Source organism: Macaca mulatta, chromosome 7, assembly GCF_049350105.2.
Source record: "Macaca mulatta isolate MMU2019108-1 chromosome 7, T2T-MMU8v2.0, whole genome shotgun sequence".
Taxonomy (NCBI): Eukaryota; Metazoa; Chordata; class Mammalia; order Primates; family Cercopithecidae; genus Macaca; species Macaca mulatta.
Window position 1 is genome coordinate 128547178 of NC_133412.1, and position 24967 is coordinate 128572144.

Consider the following 24967-nt stretch of genomic DNA (forward strand, 5'->3'; position numbering starts at 1 on the left):
TCAGGCTTTTTTAAAACCTTTTAGAATAGGATAGATGTTTTCAAATGCTTCATAGATCTCAGAGCGTTCTTTGGCACCTATAAAGAAATCCAGGTTTACATAATTTTTAATATAAAAAATACCAAAATTTAAACACTAAAATTTCATTGTATTGTCTCCAATTACTTTTAATATGACATCTCTTTAGCTGTACCTGAGAAATGGCATTTATTTCAGGTAAATAATTTGGCAACTACAGCCATATTTCCACAAGACACAAACCTTAGAGCAGAGTTTTCTAGAACTTCTCTGTGGCTGTCATCTTTGCTCACACAGTGCTCAGTGTGAAATGTGGAATGTTATCTCTACGTGTGCCATGAATATGGCCTCAGAGTAATTTCATCAGCACCTGCGGGCACTTAGCTACCAGCAAAAGGGACTTCCTTTGACCCACCTCCTCTCTAGTTAACATCTTGATTCCCTAATATTGACTAACAGATTGAGACAAATGAGCTTTAAATTTGTTTTACATTTTAGTTTTAAATTTAAAAAAGTTTTAAATTTTAAGTTTAAAAGGGTTTTAAATTTTAAGTTTAAAAGGGTTTTAAATTTTAGTGCATGGGAAGGATTAGAGGGGAAAATTGTACTACTGTCACTTGTAAAGTCTTGGGTTTCAAGAAATTGTAAATCATAACTGCTTTAGGAATTACAGGGATAAAAACATGAATCAGACAGTCTCCACTCTTGAGAAATATTAGTTAGTCCCTACTCATCTCTCACCACCACCAACTAACCACCACCACTACCTCCACCTTCCAAATTATGCAGGCACGTTGTGCTAAGGGTTGTGGACTGATACTACTTATGTTTATATGGAGCTTCAGCTAATCAGGACACTAATCAGCTAATCTGATATTTTGTGGGCTGGAGGCAAGGAAGGAAGAAAGGAGGATAATGAAAGGACTAACAACTGTTAGCATGAAGAGAAAGGGAAAATAGCTTTAGTTGATAAAGACTCTTAAGAACTATAAAGTACATTGCTGATAGGAACATGAAATGGATCAGCTACTGTGGAAAATAGTTCAGTGATTCTTTAAGTCAAATAATTACATGACCCAACAATTTCATGCCTTGGTAAATACTCCCCAAATTGAAAACAGGTACTCAAAAAAATATGCACTTTCATTGCAGCACCATTCACAATTGTCAAAAGGTGGAAACAGCTTAAATGCCCATCAATGGATGTATAACAATTTATAGTGTAGGTGGGGCGTGGTGGCGCACACCTGTAATCCCATATCTTTGGGAGGCCCAGGCAGGTGGATCACCTGAGGTCAGGAGTTCAAGACCAGCCTGACCAAGATGGTGAAACCCTGTCTCTACTAAAAATACAAAAGAAAATTAGGCGTGGTGGCAGGCGTCTGTAATCCTAGCTATTTGGGAGGCTGAGGCAGGAGAATTGCTTGAACTTGGGAGGCAGGGGTTGCAGTGAGCAGAGTTCATGCCATTACACTCCAGCCTGGGTGACAAAGCCAGACTCTCTCAAAATGAAACAAAAATGTATAGTGTATATATACAATAGAATATTACTCAGCCATAAAAAGAAATGAAGTACACATGCTACAACATACAGAATGTTTCTTAGGCTCATCTAAGTGAAAAGCCAGACACAAAAAGACACATAAGATTCTATGTATAAGAAATATCCAGGGAGAGGGGAACGAGGGGAACAGTTTAATGATATCAGGTTTTATTTTGGAGCAATGGAAATGTTTTAGAACTAGGTAGAGCTGGTCATATATTCACAATACACAACCAGCTACTAAATGCCACTGAACTGTTCGCTTTAAAATGGTTAAATTTGTTATGTGCATTCACCTTAAAGATTAAATAATCAGGGATGAAGTCCTTATAAGCTTAATTTTTTTAGAAGTAAGGGCAGGCAGGCCGGGCGCGGTGGCTCACGCCTGTAATCCCAGCACTTTGGAAGGCCGAGACAGGCGGATCACGAGGTCAGGAGATCGAGACCATCCTGGCTAACACGGTGAAACTCCGTCTCTACTAAAAAATACAAAAAAACTAGCTGGGCGAGGTGGCGGGCCGCCTGTAGTCCCAGCTACTCGGGAGGCTGAGGCAGGAGAATGGCATAAACCCGGGAGGCGGAGCTTGCAGTGAGCCAAGATCCGGCCATTGCACTCCAGCCTGGGCGATAGAGCGAGACTCCCGTCTCAAAAAAAAAAAAAAAAAAAAAGTAAGGGCAGGCCTGGTGGCTTACACCTGTAATCCCAGCACTTTGGGAGGCCAAAGTGGGAGGATCCCTTGAGCCCAGGAGTTTGAGACCAGCCCGGGTAACATAGGGAGACCCTGTCTCTATAAAAATAAAAAAGGAAAAAATAAAAAGAGAAAAAATAAAGAGAAGAAAAGGTAAGTTATTTATTCATTGCCAAAAAGTTTACTATCTGTGGGTCTTCACCTTCAAAGATTTCGGGTGGGGAAGAGAGTGAGTTACCGACACACATAAGAGCAACTGGACCTTTGGGGTAGAAAAAGTCACAAGTTTCAGCAGATTTTTAGTTCCAGCACTAAAATTTTGGTTTCTACAAAACCAGTCTCTTTAGAAACTAAACAGTGAGTTGGTGAAGAAGCAAGAACCTCTGCCTCTGGTTTGATGGACTTCTTGGGCTTCTAGCTACATTCATCTTGAACAACCTTGTTAGCAGACAGTGAAGCATAATAGGTACCGCAAACACACACATGCCCCTCTCCCAGAATCCCCAAAACCAAGGTTCTTCTTTCACATTTAATTGAGGAACAGTGTCCAGGTCCAGTATTTTGGGATAGCCATGAACTTCACTTTTTTTCCATAACACTTTTATACTAAAAAATCATAACTAGGAGGTGGTATAGCTCAGGGGTAGAGCATCAGACTGCAGACCAAAAATCATAACTAAGAGTATTGCCTTCAAGCACAAGGAGTATACCATCTGGAGGCCCCTCGGGAGCACCCTCTCCCAAGAGGAAATGGACATTTGAGGGATCATCATAGAGAAATGATTTTAGACATAAGAGGACTTTAGGGAAATTAGTACAATTTCTTCATTTCATAGAGGCATAAGAAACAGATGTCACCTGAACCATACAGCAGCAGCTGTGGGAAAAGAGCTCGCGTATCCAGTGTTCCTTCCTTTACACCAAAAGTCAACAAATCAACATTGCCAGTATTTGTAACCAGGTGTTACAATGAGGGAATTTGGTCAATTTAATCAAACATTTCCTCACTAAAATATTGTCATCAAAAGTTTAAGGGAACCTAAATTGCCTCCATAGTCCTATTAATAATCAATCAATAATTGAAACCCCCAATTTGTAGTACCAGGCTCCAATTAGATGACCCTTGCCTTTTTTAAAAAAAAAAAAAAAAAAAAAAAGAGTCTCACTGGGTCACCCCGGCTGGAGTGCTGTGGCGCCATCTCAGCTCACTGCAACCTCTGCCTCCTGGGTTTGGGTTCAAGTGATTCTCCTGCCTCAGCCTCCCAAGTAGCTGGGATTACAGGCACGCACCACCATGCCTGGCTAATTTTTTGTATTTTTAGTAGAGACAGGGTCTCGCTATGTTGCCCAGGTTGGTCTCAAACTCTTGGACTCAAGTGATCTGCCTACCTTGGCCTCCCAAAGTGCTGGGATATGACCCTTGCTTTTTAAGCAAAACTTACCATTCCTTTTCTTTGGGCTGTAATGACTGGGGAATAAATACCATTCCTAACCTTGGTGAGTAAGGTGAAAATTGTGTGGCCTGGTGCACTAGAGAAAGGATTGGCTTTGAGATCAAACAATATGGGCTTAAGTGCCAGCTCTACCACTAACTAGCTTTCAAATAACAGGAAAATAAAGTACTTAACCACTTTCAGTTTTCTTGTAAAATAAGGACAATAAACCTTCTTATAGAGTTGTGATAAAGAGTGTGTGAGCTAAGGTTTGTAGAAAGGGGCATTTTATAAAATCTAAGCCATTTTATTGCCCTAGAGGAATATACTTCTGGATTAGGGACTGGCAAGGCTAGTCCAAGTACACATGGCTTATCATTTCATTCTGATAAGCCAGCAACATGTAGTTTCTTTATGTCTGTCTCCTTCAGAAGGGCTGGATTCCTGCCAGATGGGGAGTATGTTAGATTCACCTTTGTCCTCAGCCCCCAGCACATTACAAGTACTTGGTAGGCACCCAAAATTTATTAAATATCTGTAATTTGTCGATAAGGTTTGTAAGTTCATCCCTACCCCTTAGTCAGCTCCAAATGTCAACCTCCAATACTATGTGGATTTTCCAGTTCTGTTCTTACATCAAGTCATAACTGCACATCTTATTTTCCCAAGTTATGCCACGTCCGTGTGTATATAAGTCAAAGTCTTACAGGTTTGTAAAAATAGCATTGTACTGCTCAAGTTATTCATTTTATGACATATACCAACTTGCTATTAGTTGGGGGTTACTGTTAACAATTGGCAGGGACATCCTGTCGTGTCTCTGGCCCACTCACTAATAAGTCTTGGCATTTTTCTGCTGCCCTCTGATCTACTCATTTCCGAGAAGCACGGATGTTGAGCTGATTGAGGGTGACCCTCAGCAACAATGGCCCAACTTAGTTCTTTTTGCTAGAGGAAAATAAGTAAATAAGCATTTTCCTGAAGCCTCTTTGTCTTCATATTCCTATCATCAGGGCAAGGCATCACAGCAAAATTCCAGTCTTTGTCAATGATAGAGAAAAAACCAGGAGAGTGGGTTTTCACTAAGATGATAGCTCGACAGTGCCAGGCACTGGTTTTCTGCTTCCTTACAATGCTTAGGAGATAGATTCTGTGGTCACCTGCATTTTGCATGTATGGAAACCAAGTTAGAGAACTTAAACTCACCAAGGCCATACAGTCAATAAATGGCAGATCATGATTAAAACTGGACAACTCTCCAGGCCATCCTTTTAGCCACCACACCTGCTGACCCTCGCTGCTAAGAGAATCTTAATCATTCTTTCAGCTGACAAGGAGAATTAAGAAGTTGCCCAAGAGACCACACAGGTGTTATTGTAGACTTGTAAATTGCTGTGGGACAGGGTGAGCCCAGTGGGCTCTGGAGCCAGGCTGCTCATATGCCTGTTGCCCTGTGGCACACACAGCTGCTTGACACTGTTAAGTGTACTAAGCCTTTCCATTTTACAGGTGAGGAAACTGAGGTATAAAGTACAACTCACAGTTAACTAGACCCCACGTGAAAGTCCTTATGTAGCAGTGTCTGTCATATGAGTGCCCAATATGTTAGCTCTGATGATTATGCCTGATCTTAGAAGTGGAAGTTGACATATTTGCTGTTTGTTGTACATTATTCCAGCAGAACCTAGCTATGCTATTAATTTTACTGTGGTTTGAGAAAAAAAACATGGGTCCTAAATGTCACACCAGCCACAGAAAACGAACACAGATCCAGGAGAACAGTGTAAGCTGGGCCCAGGTCCTGTTGCTTTCTGTTCAGGACCATGACAGTAGGACAGCAGGGCCTCTTTGTTTTCAGCTTACTTGATGATAATTAGGACTTTCAGAAGTAACCTTGAACATGGTGGCTGTAGCTTTGGCAACTCAGGGGAATAAGACCATTTTATATGGATAAATTATTTTCAAAGGCCTGCAAATGGCATGATACAAGGGTTTCAAATTGCCACCCATCTGTACTATGGGCATTGGCATTCTACAGTTCCTACCTAGGCAAGAGCTGGAATTATTTTCTACAGTCAGACTCAAAGTTCATTTGTAATTGCAACACATTACCATTTTCTAGGCAAGTTATTTACCATTACTGAGCTACTGCTTTCAGAACATCTCTATAGAGTACCCAGTTGTGCCATGCTGCACTAGGCCACACATGAGCCTCCTCAAACTTCAGTTTAGGGAGAAGTCTGAAAGGAGACCACTTTGGAACCTTTCCTGAGGTGTTTCTCTGAGATTAGGCCCTTAAGGTGTTAAGATTTTTTTTTTTTTTTGGAGACAAACTCTTGCTCTGTCACCCAGGCTAGAGTGCAACCTCCACCTCCCAGGGTCAAACGATTCTCCTGCCTCAGCCTCCTGAGTAGCTGGAATTACAGGCATGCGCCACAATGCCTGGCTAATTTTTGTATTTTTATTAGAGACAGAGTCTCGCCATGTTGGCCAGGCTGGTCTCGAACCCAGCCTCCCAAAGTGCTGGGATTACAGGCGTGAGCATGGTGCCTAGCCAGGCCCTTGAGTTTTTAATACATTTGCAGGTGAAAAGAGTCTAGAGACACAGGATTAAGGAATAAGGAACATGGCCGGGCGCGGTGGCTCAAGCCTGTAATCCCAGCACTTTGGGAGGCCGAGGCGGGTGGATCACGAGGTCAGGAGATCGAGACCATCCTGGCTAACATGGTGAAACCCCGTCTCTACTAAAAAAATACAAAAAACTAGCCGGGCGTGGTGGCAGGTGCCTGTAGTCCCAGCTACTCGGAGGCTGAGGCGGGAGAATGGCGAACCCGGGAGGTGGAGCTTGCAGTGAGCCGAGATCGGGCCACTGCACTCTAGCCTGGGCCACACAGCGAGACTCCTCTCAAAAAAAAAAAAAAAAAAAAAAGGAATAAGGAACATTTGTCTCTAAGGTTGAGGCAAAAATCACCTAAACCATGCAGCTTTGGCAAAATAGTTTAAGATGGTATAGCATAAACAGGTAAAACACCAACAGATAATTATTTATCATTTCAGTAGTAAGTCATGAATTAACTTTTACTTCACAATATAAGCAGAATTTAGATTTCAGTTAATATATTTAATCCCCTCCTCCAGAAGAGTCATGATCCACATCTTGCAAGAATGAAGAAATTTAAATTTTCCTATTCTGTATACTTAGAAATTTTAAGGGAAGTGTACTGTATAGTCTTTAGTATTTAGTAACAATCCTTTACTTCTGTGATTTGAAACTTCTGGCAAATGTGTCCATGAAAGCTTTTTAAAAGAGATTTGGGGTAAGTGGGAAATCTGATGTGAATTAAGAGCATTTAAAGAAATCTATAATAGGAACTTTGCCTGTACTTGGCAATTTTCACTTTTAATAAGATTTATTTGTAATGATACATGGCATTTATGAAAGTTTCCTTCCAAAGGACTTGAAAGTGTGTTTCCTTAAGTGGGGTATGTATTTGCCTCTGATATCTATACTATTCAATTTTATTGGCAGGCTTTTCTCACTTCCTCTAGGACATATAGAGGTAAACTTTATGTCAGTCACTAGAGGGTCTTAATTACTCCAGACTCTAAATTAGTGGCATCTGAGGAATTGTAGTTTTGCTGCATTCAAAAGGCTCTTGGATTCCAAACAAGCTTTCCCCACTTTATTTTTAATTTTTAATTAATTTTTTTTTTTTTTTTTTTTAGATGAAGTCTTGCTCTGTCACCCAGGCTGGAGTGCAGTGGTGCGATCTTGGCTTACTGCAACCTCTGCCTCCCGGGTTCAAGTGATTCTCCTGCCTCAGCCTCCCAAGTAGCTGGGGTCACAGGTGCCTGCCGCCATGCCCAGCTAATTTTTGTATTTTTAGTGGAGATGGGGTTTCATGATGTTGGCGAGGCTGGCGTGAATTCCTGGCCTCATGTGATCTGCTTGCCTCAACTTCCCAAAGTGCTGGGATTACAGGCATGAGCCACTATACCCAGCAACTTTCCCCTCTTTGAAGACACATTAATTATTTCTTAGAGAAAAGCAACTACAAAACTCAGAGTTACACTTAAAATAGACATGTCATTCTGCTGGATGCTGAGTTATGACTTAATCAACTTTTCTGAATTCAGGTAATATAAAAGTCTCAATTTTTTTAGATGAGGCAAGATTTTATAAAATTCTAATTTGGAGGAATATATATTTAAGAGAAGCTAAGAAATATAAAAATTAAAGTAATGAGGGGAAATTGGCCCTATTAGACATACCATGAGTATTAAAGCTACAATAAGATCAAGGCAATGGGATTATAATGGGATAATCCTAGAGCAAAGGCAGAGCCGAAGAACAACTGCATATGTAAAATAAAGGTCAAAAGGAGTCATCCAAAATTAATGAGAAGCATATGTAGTGTTAAGTTGGTTGGCTAGCTATTTGGGACTGGGGCATGGAGATCAGTTTGGCTCAGGCCACATAAACTTGACATTCATTATGGTAGAGGAGAGTAAAATGTATAAAAAGACAAAACTAGACAAACTAGCAACTTTCTGTAGGCTGGGTGCAGTGGCTTATACCTGTAGTCCCAGCACTTTGGGAGGCCGAGGCAGGCAGATCACTTGGGGCCAACAGTTCGAGACCAGCTTGGCCAACATGGCAAAATCCCATCTCTACTAAAAATACAAAACATTAGCCGGGCATGGTGGCACAGGCCTGTAGTCTCAGCTACTCGGGGGGCTAAGGCAGGAGAATCGCTTGAACCCAGGAGGTGGAGGTTGCAGTGAGTCAAGATCACGCCACTGTAGTCCAGCCTAGGCAACAGAGTGAGACTCTGTCTGAAAAATGAAAACATATATATAGGTTGCTATATATATATATAGCATTCTGTAGAATGACATAGAAAGGAGTCTCAACCATTCCCTCAAGTAGTTTTACAAAGTGCTGTTTATGTAAAAATTATTAAAAATAAGCCAACTGGAAAAGTAACAAATATAGCAAAGAGTAATTTATCTTTAATAGTATTATAGTAAACTCATAAATCCTGAGAATATGAATACAAACTAAGTAGACCAAAGGATAAGTTATGTACATATTATTTACAAGAGAAAAAATGCTATTTATTGGATATGTTGAAAAGTGGTCGATTTCTGTCTCTGATTACCAGTGGGGTTAAAGCAGTGAGATAATCTTGACGTATACAGTTAAAGTTTTCTTTGGTACCATTTTGTTTGGAATGCTGCTGAGTATTTGGTAAAAGATATTTAGATACATTGCATGTAAGACCATGTGATACAGAACTATGTCGTATATCCCTTTAAAACAATTGGGCAATTTGTTCTAAGAACAAAATGGACATAGCCTTAAATGAAAGTCCCATTTCTGAGTGTCCACACTAATAACATAATTGTCTACAGGTAAAAACAGCCAAATATCTGCCCTTCATAAGTACCAAACAAAGAAGGAACATTTACCTAGCTAACAATGGGACAGTACATTTGATTCAACAACATGTTAGAACGGGTTCAGGAAAGGTAGGTCTGCTGGCTAAAGCCATCCTGCTGCCTGATTTTGTTAGCCTATGAGCTACGAATGGTTTATTATCTTTTTCAGCAGTTGGGGGAAAAAATGTTGCATGACACACACAAATTATGTGATATGAAATTCACAATTCAGAGCCCATTCCTTTATATAATGTAACATTCAGAGCTGCTTTCACACTACAATGGCAGTGCTCAGTAATTGTGACAGACCCTGTGGCCTACAAAGCCTAAAATATTTAGTATTTGGCCCATTCCAGAAAAGAGTTTGTTGACCCCTGTGTTAGGACCTTGTGTGGCCATTAAAAGCCTTTATGAAGAGTTTGTAACAGTAAGCTTAAGCCATATATGTTATCACGGATAATTTTTTTTTTAAACTCAGGATGTAAAGATGAAATACTTATAAAATGACATAAAAACATGAAAAAATTATTGTTTTCTGTATTGGGACCTATGTTATTCCTTTCTTATTTTTCATTCCAGGTATTCTGTATTAACAAGAATTACTTTGCCATGGTGAACAAAGGTATTTAAAAGAATAAGCAAAGCACATGCATAGCAATTACATTTTATGAGTCAGAAAATAATCTTGGTACTTACCTGTCAACACAACTTTTCCAGATACAAAGATAAGCAACACAATTCGTGGTTTTACCATTCTATAAATAAGACCAGGAAACAGTTCAGGCTCGTAACTGTTAAGATGTAAAAGGAAAATGTTAAAAATAGCACGATTCAGCTCCTTTTCCATAACATGTAAGGCCCAGTATATTAAAGTGCATATTAAAGCAGTTGTAAATAAGTTAACTATTTTATCAAAAACCTTTTAACTATCTTGATGAAAAGAGTCTTGAGTGTCCTAGGTAATATCTTATGGAAGTTAGGAACATAATTAATTTTTGGTCATAACACTTTTTCAAGTGCAAGCCATCCTGGATGGTTATTAAAAATCAAGGTAACTTAGGGCATCTGAATTAGTGTATTTAAGATCTTGTTGGTTAAACATCCTCTATCTTTTCAAAAAAGTCTGTTAATAAGAATGCATAATCATGTTTTTCTGGATTTCCAAATTCTCCAGTCATAAACACATTTTGTATGCTTTTATAAACTGCTGAAGTTAACATTTCAGCAGATAGAACCTAAAGATATTTCTAGGCTACTGCTCTTTGTATTTGAAGAGGTGCTATATAAATAAAGAAAATCCAATTATCCCAAGTTTTTAAAATTCAGGATTTGTTGCCATAAATAGTAACTCATATTTACTAGTAAATGTAAGCTGGCTTCTCCGTGGAGCAAAGATGATAGCACTTAAGAGCTGCTTCTCCACACTCCAGCCTGGAGAGGAGGGCAGATTCCTAGAAAAGCTCGAGGAACCTACCAAAAATAAGTCAGGAGGGTGAGAGGAGGTGAATAAAACTATTCTCAAAGCAGTGGCCAATGAACAAGAAATATAAGAACAAAAGACATCCAAGCAATGGAACACTAGCATCTTTGCACTTAAAGGGTGAATCCAGACTGCATGGAAAAGCTCCATTCAGTTCAGCAATGAACAAACCCCAAAACAAGAGCAGATGTGGAATCTCTTACTGGCTCCAGAAAGGCCATCTTGAAGTGAGGCTTGCCCATCTCAAGTATAGGAGGTCACTGTGGGTGGAACTGTCTTCCTGGAACATCACTCTGTCTTACTGCAGGGAGCCCGTCAAGACTTTCTCCCACTAACCACTTCCCGACATGGGGGAGACCGTGATACTAGAGGGAGCCCTGAAAACCCCTCCAGGACTATGAGATCCAGGCCAAGAAAATGAAGGCTGCAGACACAAAAGGAAGATTTCCATTTGATCTTCCAGCTGAATTTTAAGACTTAGAAAAAACAAAAATTTTGCTATGTAAATGATATTGAACTGCGTTTGGCTTTTAGAACCATGGTTTTAAGATTACTAGTATAATGAGCTCCCAATTAGGAACATACTTCATTCCAAAAGAAGGCTGAGGCAGAGAAAGAGAGTGGTTTTAGTTAGGGATGAAGAACATTTCACAAAGATTCAGAATATTGAACACCTGCCAATTTCTTGGCCAACCCAACTTTGACCCATCCTTCAAGTCTCACTTTAAATGTTACTTCCCCAAGAAGGTCTTCCTTGATCTCTACCCACCCCCGATTACATTAAAGACCCTGCTTTATAGTCTCATAGTCCCCAAAGGGCCTTACTTTCACAGTCATCATGTTTCATTACTGTCATTGACTTGTCCATCTTTTCTTTTAGACAGTGATCTCTATGTGGGCAAGGGACTATAGCTATATCGCTTGCCATTATCACCCTAGCATCTGCTACTTGGTAGTCACCTACATCTTATTCATCATTTACTTGTCCATCTTTTCTTTTCTTTTAGACAGTGATCTCTATGTGGGCAAGGGACTATAGCTATATTGCTTGCCATTATCATCCTAGCATCTGCTACATGGTAGTCACCTAGATCTTATTCATATAGCAAGTATTTATCATCAGGATACCTTTGAAATGAAAATTAAAGAGGGGGCTGGGTGCGGTGCTCACGCCTGTAATCTTAGCACTTTGGGAAGTCAAGGTGGGTGGATTGCCTGAGGTCAGGAGTTCGCGACCAGCCTGGCCAACATGATAAAACCTCATCTCTACTAAAAATACAAAAATTAGCCGAATGTGGTGGTGGGCACCTATAATACCAGCTACTCCGGAGGCTGAGGTAGGAGAATCATTTGAACCCCGGTGGGGTGGAGGTTGCAGTGTGCTGAAATCATGCCACTTCACTCCAGCCTGGGCAAAAGAGCGAAACTCCATCTCAAAAAAAAAAAAAAAAAAAAAAAAGGAAAAATTCTCATTGACAACTGTGGAAATGATTATGACATAGAAAGACTGCCAGAGAAAGTGCCCGGTAACAAAAGGAGATACTTGTATTATTAAATATTGACATACAAATTTGCAGAACCTGTGGAACTGAATGACCTTAGGGGTTTAACACATGGCAAATTTGGCCTGATAATTACAACTGATTATGTGCCATGGTTCCCCACAGAGCTACAGACAATTAGGAAGGCCTCATGTTAAAAATTCAAACCTACTAAGAGGTGTTTTTTTGTTCTTTTTTTTGAGACGGAGTCTCACTCTGTCGCCCAGGCTGGAGTGCAGTGGCGCGATCTCGGCTCACTGCAAGCTCCGCCTCCCGGGTTTACGCCATTCTCCTGCCTCAGCCTCCCGAGTAGCTGGGACTACAGGCGCCCGCCACCGCGCCCGGCTCGTTTTTTGTCTTTTTTTAGTAGAGACGGGGTTTCACCATGTTAGTCAGGATGGTCTCGATCTTCTGACCTCGTGATCCGCCTGTCTCGGCCTCCCCAAGTGCTGGGATTACAGGCTTGAGCCACTGCGCCCGGCCCCTATCTACTCTGCTAACAGGATAGTCACATTCGATGGCCGAGAGGGTAAGACGTTGGAATGAAAGAAGTTCAGTTCCAGCTTGGCCAAGAGAATTTAAGAGCATCTGTGATTCTAACCGAGGTCAAGTGCCCTAGCCCAGGTGTATATCTTGGTCAGTCGAGGGATTTGGTGTCGATGAGTTACCCTCCGTCCTTGCTCTGAGGGCCTGGGCTGGATGGGAGAGCCACCAAAACAGCTGGGGGCAGGGGAGGAGCACTAGCTGTTGAGACGGGAAGTTTGAAGTCAGGAAGGCTAGAGATATTCTCTAGGGAGAGGAATATACTACAGACAATGTTGTGATGGGGGCTGCAGCTACACACACACACTCAAATAGGGGAAAGCTAGTTAGGATTGCTTTCATAGACTGTGCTACCGCCATTCTTTTTTCATCTTCTCTCCAATCCATTCTCCCCTCACCAGCTGTCAGCCCCTTCCTACTGCCCTAGTCCTTTTCACATGCCTTATCTTGCCAGTGCCATTGCCAAGCTACATGTGTGCTTATTTTCTACGTGTGTGCTTATAATCTGTAGATCAGTGGATCGCAACATGTGGGCCTCTGACCAGCAGCACTGGCATCACCTTTGAGCTTTTTAGAAGCACAAATTCTAGCAAAATCTCTTATGAAGAAGCCCAGTCAGAGATGTGTGCTTTAATAAGCTAAGTGATTGCTAAGCAATTTAAACTTAAATTTAAGTTTAAGAACCATGATTTCAAAAGACTAGGCACATGTGGTAACCTATGAGGACTCAGGCATACATAGCATCTTAATCTTTTCACTATTGTGCCCCCCGCCTTTTTTTTTTTTTTTTAATCACAGTTTCTCTAAAAGATACATTATATAAGCAACCCATAATGTAACTTAAATATCTTGGTAAATTCAAAGTTCAAGCTATATAACCATCATACCTACTGAACTGCTGATGGGTTAACACCAAACCTTCCAGCCTGATGGGAAATCTCACATCACAGCTTCCAACCATGTTCTGAATTTTAAAATCGAGGAATCTGGCAGGGAACCCAAGCTTCTGCACCACACGAGCATATTTTCTCGCTGCAAGTCGAGACTGCTCTTCACTGGGGAGGGGCAAATATGTTTAAAGATGTCTTAATCACTACATCCTCTAAACTACTGGTGTTGTATTGGGTTGTTACCGTTTGTACCATGTTCATCTTTCAACGTATACTATGAAGCTGTAGGCTTTGTGAGGAGGACTTACTTCCCATACTTTGGTCCCTAGCACCTTATAAAAGATCTTGTACAGTTGTACAGCTATTGAACACAATCAAATTTTTGTCTTCAATTTGTCACCTTTCATATATGAGGTACTTTTACTTTTACTTGGGTGCTATTTGCTAAAACTATTCCAAGGATTCGCAAAGTGTGTCCCCAGACCAGCAGCTTCACCAACGTGTTAGAAATGCAAAGTCCCAGGTCCCACCTCAGACATGCAGAAACTCTGGGGGTGGGGCCCAGCAATCCGTCTTTTAACAAGCCCTCTAGGTAACTGTGCTGCTCACTACAGTTTGGGAACCATTTATCCAGCCTCAAAGTGTGTCCCATTTAGAAGAGAACAATGGCTGGGCGCAGTGGCTCACGCCTGTAATCTCAATACTTTGGGAGGCCGAGGTGGGCGGATCACCTGAGGTCAGGAGTTTGAGACCAGCCTGGCCAACATGATGAAACCCTGTCTCTACTAAAAATACAAAAAAATTAGCTGGACGTGGTGGCAGGCACCTGTAATCCCAGCTACTCAGGAGGCTGAGGCAGGAGAATCACGTGAACTTGTGAGGCAGAGGTTGTAGTGAGCTGAGATCGCGCCATTGCACTCCTGCCTGGGCAACAAGAGTGAAACTCCCTCTCAAAAAAAAAAAAAAAAAAGGGAACAACAAGAAAAATAAGGACACGTGCATACCAAAGAAAAAAAAAATCCCATATAAGGAGGTAAGATATGTGCTGATTGAGTGGCACAGACAAGATATCAGTTCTTGAGTCTTTACTGGACACATTGTCCAAAACAACCACATGAAAATACCTCAAAACCCGCCTTGTTTTGCTTGGCTTTCTCGCCCAATCTTCAATTCAATTCATACTCAACACAAGAAAGACAGGAATTTGTCCTACTCTGTGGCTGTGTCCTTTAAATGTCTGTCCTGCTGCACCCCTAAATTCATAGCAGAGCCTGTGGGGTCCTCAGAGGTGAGGCTTCATTTCTCCTTAGGTATTTTTCAACTGTTACAAAACAAAACTAGGTAGCAACACCTGGTGGGTGAATCAGGTGAATTCCACCCCCATGGGTTTGGCCCTATTTTTAGGCCGTAAATCAGAAACACCTGAAAGAAAAGCCAGTTTGAACTTGTTTGCCTGGACCAAAGCAAGCGTTTGATTCTCTTATCCAAATCCTTCACCAACACTGCCCCCTCTTGGGTATTCATCACTTCATATATGTGTCACCTCATTTAATGTTGATAATGTTGATTCTCCTCACCCACCTTTTTTTTTTTTTTTTTTTAAGAGACTGGGTTTTTGCTCTGTTACCCAGGCTGCAGTGCAGTGGCACGATCATAGCTCACTGCAGTCTTGAACTTCTGGGCTCAAGTGATCCTCCTGCCTCAGCCTCCTAAGTAGCCTGCAGGGGCATGCACCACCACACCTGCCTAACTTTTTATAGAGACAGGGTCTTGCTGTCTTGCTCAGGCTGGGCTCAAACTCCAGGGCTCAAGTGACCCTCCCCACCTCAGCCTCCCAAAGTACTGAGGTTACAGGTGTGAGCCACTGCACATGGCCCTCTGTTGATCTGGTATCTAGTCACTAGATTGACTACTGCTGCACAGCACTGCCCTTGGCTCTCTTCATCCACTTCTCACTCCTTAGCAAGGCCATGTCCCCAGGTTAGCAGTGAAATAAACTGTTTCCATTTTGAACTACATTTTGCCTAACTGATCTATTACATTTCCCATAATGTAAATAAGTTCAAATTTCAAGTTTGCATTGTCCTGTAGTTTCTTGGGATATCAGCTGTGATATTCTAAGGACACAGAAGTTTCTATTGAAACCACTAATAGTTGAAAGTCTGCATACATGTTCATTGTACAAACATTAGAAAGTAGTTTAAAAATCTTAAAATCTCACCCATAGCAGTGTTAACTACCTAAATTTGATCTTCTGTACTTTTCCTATGCAAACACAGGTATCTCTCCTACTCTTGCTATTACAACTAAAGAGAATAGGTTTAGATAAAATGCAGAGATAATACTGGCACCTCTTATTAACCAAATTCTCACAACTCACTATCCAAAACTTGAAAATCAAATGTATTTGGATAACAAGTATCTCTTATTATCTGAACTCATTATCCAAACTTTCACAATCAGATTTTAGGAACCAAATAAATTCAGATGAGAAAAGACACCCATGAATGTGTGTAATATGTGTAACATGAGCATATTTTACAATGAAAGTTGGATAACAAACACCATTTAGTTTCTTACTTCTCCCTCTGCAATCCAACTTAATACAATGTGACCATCCTTTCAGCTCAGTATGTGTGCGTATATGGCTAATATAATTTTACTTTATGACTTCAAATTGAAAGCCTATTATTAATTAGGTTTTCCCTGTTTTAATGCTGAAATGAACATTGTTACAGACATCTTGCACAACTGTCCAATAATCACTTTAAAATGGGGATTCCTGGGATCAACATAAGAGAAAGTCCAGAAATGTACTCAGACACATGTGAAGAACTTAATATGTAAAAACAGGTAGGGGGAAATGTGGCAACAATGGATTCTTCAGTAAATGTATCTGAGTACCGAATGATCATTTGGGAAAAATAGTTATCTTACGTTGAAATAAAATTCTAGATCTGCTCTGTCCAATTAATATAAATTAAATTCAGTCCCTCAGTTATATTAGCTGTATTTCAAGCACTCAATAGCCACACATGACTAGTGGCTACATCATTGCATTAAACAGTGCAGATATAGAACATTTCCATCTAGAGAAAGCTCTAGGTGAATCAAAATACCAGCTATCCTTTTCCTATCACAAAGCAGGACCTGAAAAAGACCAGAAAGATATATGAAAGTCAATGTTTGTATAATATTGCACACAAATGCCTTAAGGGCAAAGCCAAATGTAGAAAACAAAGAAAAAAATGGGATAAAATGAGTATACCCTTCAAAATTTGTGTTTTTTTTTTTTTTTTTTTTTTTAAACCCACCATAGGCCAGATGTAGTAGCTCATGTCGCCTATACTCCCAGCACTTTGGGATACTTGAGCCCAGGAATTCGAGACCAGCCTGGGCAATATGGTGAAACCTCCATCTCTAAAAATAAATTAGCCAGGCCTGGTGGTGCATGCCTGTGGTCCCAGCTTCTGGAGAGGCCAAGCTGGAAGGATGGCTTCAACCTGGGTGGTGGAGGTTGCAGTGAGCCCAGATCATGCCACTGCACTCCATCTTGGACAACAGATTGAGACCCTGTCTCAGAAAAACAAACAAACAAGCAAACAAACAAAAAACCCACCATAAAACACCATAAACAGTAATCTAAGAAAAAATATTTGCAGTATAAAGTGGTGAAAATAGTTAAACACAAAAACAAAAGATAAATCTCTCCATAGATAATTGAGCAAACAGCAATTTCTGTGCTTCTAAAAAGTTATTTAATCTCACTAGTAAATCAAAGAAATGTAAAACAACATAACTTTTTGCCAATCAATTTAGCAAATATGAAAAGAATATCGACACCCAGTGTTCATAGGATAAAATGAACACTTAGTACATTTCTAGAGCTAGAAATTGGCACAACCTTTCAGGAGGACAGTTTGTTTCTCATCTTTTAACACCTACAGGGGAGAACAGGCTCTCCCACTACAGAGTCATGGTGAAAGAATACCCATCAACGCAGAGCTTCCTCTGGGTGAGATCCAGGAGAGATGAGATTTTTAAGGGATGCCTCCTGAGCTAATGCAAGCTAATGGTCAAGGAATGTCTAATTTAGCTCCTTTACAAAGTTCTATCCATTTATCTGCAGTGAGGAAAATCCACAGTAACTACTTGCCTAGGCTTATAACACACTTTATCATTACTGTAACTTTAAAAAAATTACCTTAGAAACAAGTGGTAACAGTTAAGTCCCCTCGGTTTAATAGGGGAAACTGTAAAATGGGGCTATATCAGTATTTTATTATTATTATTTTTAATAGAGACAGGGTCTTGCTCTGTAACTCAGACTGGAGTGCAGTGATATGATTATAGCTCATTGCGGCCTCAAACTCCTGGGTTCAAGTGAGCCTCCCACCTCAGCTTCCCAAGAAGCTAGGACTCCAGGCATGCACCACCACATCCAGCTATTTTTAGCTTTCTTTTCTTTTCTTAAACAGAGATGGAGTCTCACTATGTTGCCTAGGCTGGTCTCAAACTCCTGGGCTCAAGCAATTCTCCTGCTTAGGCCTCCCAAAGTGCTGGGATTACAGATGTGAGCCACCATGCCTGGCCCAAGTCAGTATTATAAGACTGTTTTTAACCCAAAATGATGTATTTCATTGAATAAAGTCTTCAGCAAAGAAGGGCATTTTGCTCCTACTATGTGCTTTAGCACATTAATTCTATGCTTCCTTGTTTCACATACTAAAAACTGTTTCTCTGGAAAGGGTGGAGGGATGATTCCTCTTACCTTTTGGCTCCCGTGCAAACCATCTTCCCAGAGCTAAATATAAGGGCTGTTGTCCTGGGCTCTCGGATCCTCATTATGACAGCAGCAAACCTCTATACCCAGAAACCAAAAGAGAATTAGCCTCTGCTAGGAGATAACATTATCCCAATTGAAAAGCTGAGCTGCATACGAAAATCTCAAAGAAACAGATTGGATGGGAAAACTAAATGTCTGGGTCTTTTCTCCCTACATTAAGGTTAACAAAAATAATGATGATTCTAAAATGTACTTATTAACAGGTAAAAATAATATCAGTAACTGTTAAATTTGAATGCCTGTTATGCTTCAGTTCCTGTTTATCCTCATGATAGGATGAACCTGTGTTCATTATCACTCTCATTTAGTGCTCAGGGAAAACAAGGAGCTATTTAACCTCCGATGTTACACAGGAAATGGTAAAGTTAAGATTCAAAACCCAAACCGATCAGATTCCCTACTTTTTACTTTGATACACTTCTTTTCTTTTGAAGAATCTTTGGGAAAAAAATAAGAAGTATGTTAAAGGCTCACCAAGACTTTACAATGTACAGAAAAGCAACCAAAATGCAGAAGAGTCTATATGACAGCCATGCTAAAGATGAATGACGGAAAGTTGATGTCAAGTTCTTGCCTCTTATAGTTCTCAAAGTGTCATCCAAGACCAGTAGCATCAGCAAGCCCTGGAGGTGAGGCTGACACACATTAAGATAGGGAACCTCTGGCCTGCCACATTGACATGTCATCAAATGGCCTGCTCCTACACAGTCTCTTCACCCCAACTCCTCTCCCCAATTAAGCTAGGAAGGGAAGTGGGGTGGGTACTAGCTTAAGGGCCAAGTCAGAATTTCTTTGGGTGTCAAGCACAAGTTCAGAGAGATCCTATACACTTCATCCCCAGTCCCGCCTATTCCTACCCCTACCACTCATCCAAAATGAGGGGTGTGCTGAGGATGGTGGAAAATAAAAGTTGCCTAAAATGCTGATTGCTCAATAATGTGATCACAGCTGCAGCTGTGAGGATCTTAGCTCATCTTTGTGTCTGTCCTCACCATTGTCAGCTGTATGAAATATCAAAAGGAAAGCTTGATCGTGTTCGGGTAATGTGCAGGTAACATTTAAATTCAGATGTCAGCAACAATACTACCACAACAGCGAAAACAAATAATACATAAATAGTTGATGCCTGCAAGGTCTCTGGGTTCCTACGAATGTGACCTTTTTTTTCATCTAATTTCGTAAATCCTCCACCACCTAAGCCAGTAAACTTTTTGCCAGTAGGAAGCAGGTCTTACTTGTCTTTGTATTCCTAAGTACAGAGCCTGGCAAATCGTTAAAAGTTGACAGGATGGACAAATCCAATTACCCTAGGTAAACAAGCCATTGAAAACAGGATGCCTGGCCTTTGCAGGATACAAGAAAGAACAGATTTTATTAAACTTTGAGGAGGGGGGAAAAAATCCCTGAATCTTACATTAGTAAATAGGAGCTTGAACTTTATACATAGACTATCTTTGCTACTCTGGTTATATCTCTAATAAGTTGCCATTCTCTAAGTCCAATTTTGCAATAGGGGCAAGAATCCATTTAGCCTGCTCAAATAAGAGGAATTGTAAATGGAAAGATAAATAAGTGTCAGGTAGCTGAGACAACATTTAGCAAAAATTATTTCCAGAAATATGATGGAATATAAGAAAGTTAGCATCCCAAGAGTCAGGTGGAAAATTACTGCTCAATTACTGCTTTATTCAGCATAAAGAATGAGACTATTTTTTATAACTCAAAACAGAGTGAGATATTAACCTTGAGTTGCCAAAAGCTTTTTCAGTAACAATTTTTTTAAGAAAAAACAGAGGAATTAGTCAATATCATGATCATATTAAGAAAAGTAAATCTAAAGAGAAGCTAATTATTGAAAGGAATACTGAGAAATCTTACCTTTGGGTTATATTCTGCATTTTTTGCGTGCAAAGCTATTTTCTTCAGATCCAACTTACAGGCCAGGTTTACAGTGGAAACTATATTCCTGAAGAAATAAGTTAGTTTAGAAAATTATATCAGATATAAAGAGTAAAAAAAAAAAAAGCAAAACAACTTATTTTCTCATTTCTTAGGTTATACCTTAGCAATTTCCTAGGGGGAGAATTATTCCAAATGTGAAATACATGACAACACGATTCCTAGTAAAGTGTAAAATCCCAAAGTGAAGTGCTAAAAGAGCCTTTCCTAAAATTTCATGACTAGCTGCTAAAATTAAGTTTTAGATCTTTTTTCAAAACAATGCCCTAAAATAGAAATTTTAATTCTGAATCAATTTGCAAATCAAACTAAATTTTACATCTTTATATCCTTGATGTTTATCCAACCCTACCCACAATTATCAGCAACTTCAGTGCTTTAGTATAAACAATACAATCCTTCAAGAATGAGTCTATTAATCTTTAAGTCCCCTCCACCCACCATAGAAGATCAAGAATTAGTGCTTCGCCTTAAAGATAATCAAACTGTCTAAAGCAACAATCCATTTAGAACTGATAAAACAAAGAATTATGAAATCTGAAATTCTCTTCCCTACATTATTATCCTGAAATTAGTTGTCATCACATTCAGGAATATAAAATGTGTACCCAATCTGCTCAATTAAAACAAAAATAAAAACTTACTGTAGTTGAGGTACAATTCCACAACATTCTGAAACAGGGGTCATTGGTGTCATGGGAGTTATGGGTGCCAGAGACAAGGAGTCGGAGTTTGGTTTCTCAGGAGAGGGCTGGACTGAGTCAGTATCACCAGGGTGCAGCTGTGAATGGGAATTTGACAAACTACTGCTGTTTAAGCCCAGCCCAATGTCCTGTTCGCTTGGTGATGGCAACCTACTTTGTGGACTTTGGCTTTCAGAATTTTCTTCAGTTTCATGTCTGCTGCTCATGACAGGTTGGTCTTTATTTTCTTGGGTAACTTCATCTGGTAGGAAGCTAAGATCCACAGATGAGAAATCACCTGATGTTTCTTTGACTCCAGGGTTCGAATTAAACGCAGTATCCGGATTGGATGCATTCAATATGTACATACCGTAAGGTACAACTGGGTTGAACAGGGGAGACCTGGGTGGGGCAAGGTCATCCTAGGCAGTTCCCAAAACAGACAGACAAAAACACAACAGACAGAACAGCATGTTACACAAAAGGGATGTCACTTTGGCAGGCAGGCAATGTATTCAGTGTTAGAGGCAGTTCAAGATTGCTTGTATTCGTGCACTGCTTCTTTCTAGAAAATGCCGTTAAGATTCTATTACAGGCCAGGTGTGGTAGCTCATGCCTATAATCCCTGCACTTTGGAAGGCCGAGGCAGGAGGATGGCTGGAGGCTAGGAGTTTTGAGACTAGACTGGCCCACGTCTCTACTAAAAATGCAAAAATTAGCAGAGCGTGGTAGTGTACACCTGTAATCCCAGCTACTGGGGAGGCTGAGGCATGAGAATCTCTTGAACCCGGGAGGCAGAGGTTGCAGTAAGTCGAGATCATGCCCCTGCACTCCAGTCTGGATAAGAGCAAGACTCCAACTAAAAAAAGATTCTATTACGGTTACAGCACACTTAATGGAAACAGGAAAGAATATTTTAAAATGCAGAAAAAGCATTCTTCATAGACTATCTTTGCTACTCTGGTTAGATCTCTAATAAGTTGCCACTCTCTAAGTCCAATTTTGCAATAGAGGCAGTTTAGCAACCATGCTCTAAATTGTTGTATACTTTGAGGAGAACAGATATACTGTACTATTTAAGTTAATTATAAACTTTAGTTGACTTAACTTTGAAATAATTTTGAGTTTTGAATTTAAATAAATGAAGTTTAAGATATAGTTGAATGCTAATCAAGATTCACTAAAGACCCATGGTTATTCCTTCTGAGGCAAAGGTGTAATAAGAATTCTTGTAATGTCCTAGTTACAAGAATTTACACTAGGAAAAAAGTTATTGAAACTTAAATGGCAAGAATAGTGTAAATCAATGTATTTTCAGTCCACGGAAGGCTGCTCAACTACCATTATCCGGCAACGGAGAGAATGACGTGTGCACCTGAGGAAAACAACTAATGTAAAATTCATGGACTTTATTACGGGAAAAATATCGATTACCTTTATAAATGCATACCACCTGCTTCACCCAAGTTAAAGGCCTGAACTCCAGATTTTGAGCACTGCTTGCAAGAGAAACTCAAAACGATCTTATTTCTTTTCTGACCACTAAAGGGTCAGGAACGCACCGTGTTGCATCTTCTCCGTTTCAATGCTACCTCCGCTAATGTACGTCTGACTAGAGCCTATTGGAGTGTTCTGTTACAAGTCCAGCAGGTGGCAGGGGTGACTAATTGTTTGAAGAAAGCCCTTAGAAGAAAAAAAATCAAGCTAGTCTCTTGAAATAAGACTTTTTTTTACCTCTGTTTCATTTTGAATACATGATAGGCTCTCATCTTTCCCCACCCTCAACCCACAGAGTGGCCTTAAGTGAGGTGGGGACAATGGGCCCCGATTCCACTGCAGGGTTTCCTTGGCCTCACCTGTCCCGGATGGAAAGGGTCTCCTAGGGCAATTTACGCTAAAGCACCAAAGCTGCAACAGTGTCTCCCTTCCCCTTCCCCATCAAGGCATCTTATTAGGGAACAAAGCTAAATGTACACAAGAATGTAAGGCAATGGCGGGGAGTTGAAGGGGGATGTTTTACAGTAATGGACACTTGACGGGCTCCCTGTAGGGTCTGCCTGTAGGGACACTCCTCAGAGCATGTCTGTGTAGCATGTTCACTGCATCCTTGGCCTCAGGATCTTTAGTCATTTTTTGTTAAACTGTATCCACTTATCTTTCTCAGAACCTTTCCTGCCTGGGCTCTTTGCTGTGTTAAATTCTAGGGAAAGTCAGCATTTCTACCTCAGTGCTGACCACTGTCTTTATAAAAAATTCTCCCAGCAAAGAAAAAAAAATTGCTCTCTTGCTTTTTGGGTTTTTTTTTTTTTTGAGACGGAGTCTCACTGTCACCTAGGCTGGAGTGCAGTGGCGCCATCTCGGCTCACTGCAACCTCTGCCTCCTGGATGCAAGCAATTCTCCTGCCTCAGCCTCCCGAGTAGCTGGGACTACAGGCTCCTGCCACCACGCCCAGCTAATTTTTGTATTTTTAGTAGAGGCGAGGTTTCGCCACGTTGGCCAGGCTGGTCTTGAACTCCTGACCTCAAATGATCCACGTGCCTCAGCCTCCCAAAGTGCTGGGATTACAGGCGTGAGCCACCTCACCCTGCCCGATGCTAAGGATTTTTAAAAGTCTTAAGAGTAATTAACTAAAAGAAGCCACAGGTGTTTCTAGTTGATATTTGGCAAACCCTGCTACCACCAACTCCACCAGAGACTTGAATTCTCGAGGGAGGCCTAGTACTGGCATCCGTGCTGCAGGGTACAAGGGATCTCTGTTTCCCCTGTCAAAGCAGAAACCCTTGGGAACCTGAAGTCGCTACAACTAGCACGACGCGCTCTCTGTGCGTGTCCTTTAGAACCGGGCGTGGGGCCAGGAGCGGTGGCTCACGCCTGAAATCCCAGCACTTCGGGAGGCCAAGGTGGGTGGATGACTTGAGGTCAAGAGTTCAAGCCAGTCTGGGGAGCTGAGATCGCGCCACTGCACTCCAGCCTGGGCGAGACTCCATCTCAGAAAAAATCAATCAATCAATCAATCGATCAATCAATCAAAAACCAAAACAACCCGGGATAGCCCGTGTAATCTGGTGACTGAGTGAACGGTTCTGGATTCGCGCTAGATGAAGTTCGAGCTCTGTTTGGCAACCTTGGTCAAATTATTTCACTTTTCGAAGCTTCTAACCTTCCACGGAAAGACGTGGGAAACCAAGCCCGCCTCTTAGGGTCGCTATGAGTTTTTAGAGGAACGAAGGAAAGCCCTTGGCACACAGGACCGGGCGGGACTTGGGTCCTGACTCTGGCACAGTGGCCGGCAGCCTTACCTGAGCGGCGCACTGGTCCAGGTAGAGCTCCAGGTAGGTTTCCTGCTGCTCCATGGACAGTAATCCCACTGTTGGGGGCGGGGGCGGGTAAGGGGGTAAGCACCCAGCGAGCAGCCTCAGATCCCGCTCGGGCCGGGGCGCAGAGGCCATTTATGAGCCTGGGGGCAGCGAGGCGGGGCGGCCCTCGGCCCAGGCTCCTGCAGAGGGCGCGAGAGAAACGTTGGGCGATGGTTCCTGGAGCGGGATGCGGAATTTAGCTACCGGCCCATGGGCGCTGGGAAGCGGAGATGGGCTAGGGGTGGGCCGGAGAGGGGCGCCTCACCTGAGAGCAGTCACCCTACTCCGCCTGCAGCTGGGAAGCGCCTGGGTCTGCAGATTTGATTTCCTTCGATACCTGCAATGTGGTCTTTGCTTCCAGGAGAGAAATTCTCCGTGCAAGTGCATGGAAAGTTAGTGAGAAAAAAAGGGATTTTTTTTTTTTTTTTTTTTTTTGAGATGGAATCCGACTCTTTTGCCAGTGCCATTTTGGCTTACTGCAACCTCCGCCTCCCGGGTTCAAGCTATTCTGCCTCAGCCTCCCAAGTAGCTGTGATTACAGGA

General features: G+C 41.3%; 1 protein-coding gene across 1 annotated transcript; it reads right to left on the minus strand.

The window, feature by feature from the left end:
* On the minus strand, positions 1-24517 carry TBPL2 (TATA-box binding protein like 2). The gene is made up of 7 exons (XM_001088740.5): positions 24368-24517; positions 21029-21489; positions 20304-20391; positions 18351-18442; positions 13577-13744; positions 9822-9916; positions 1-77 (listed from the first exon to the last, which is right to left on the minus strand). The coding sequence occupies exons 1-7, from the start codon at positions 24515-24517 to the stop codon at positions 1-3; spliced, it is 1131 nt and encodes a 376-aa protein (XP_001088740.3).
* Between the last annotated feature and the right edge of the window lie 450 nt (positions 24518-24967).

Bases quoted from the DNA above. Each gene is read 5' to 3' on its own strand.
- TBPL2 (XM_001088740.5), bottom strand. From the start codon at position 24,517: ATGGCCTCTGCGCCCCGGCCCGAGCGGGATCTGAGGCTGCTCGCTGGG. The intron at 13,745-18,350 runs GTAAGAGGAATC...GCCCCTCCCCAG, and splicing joins GTTTGCACGGGAGCCAAAAG to TGAAGAGCAGTCTCGACTTG. The intron at 9,917-13,576 runs GTATGATGGTTA...ACATCTTAACAG, and splicing joins ACCCATCAGCAGTTCAGTAG to TTACGAGCCTGAACTGTTTC.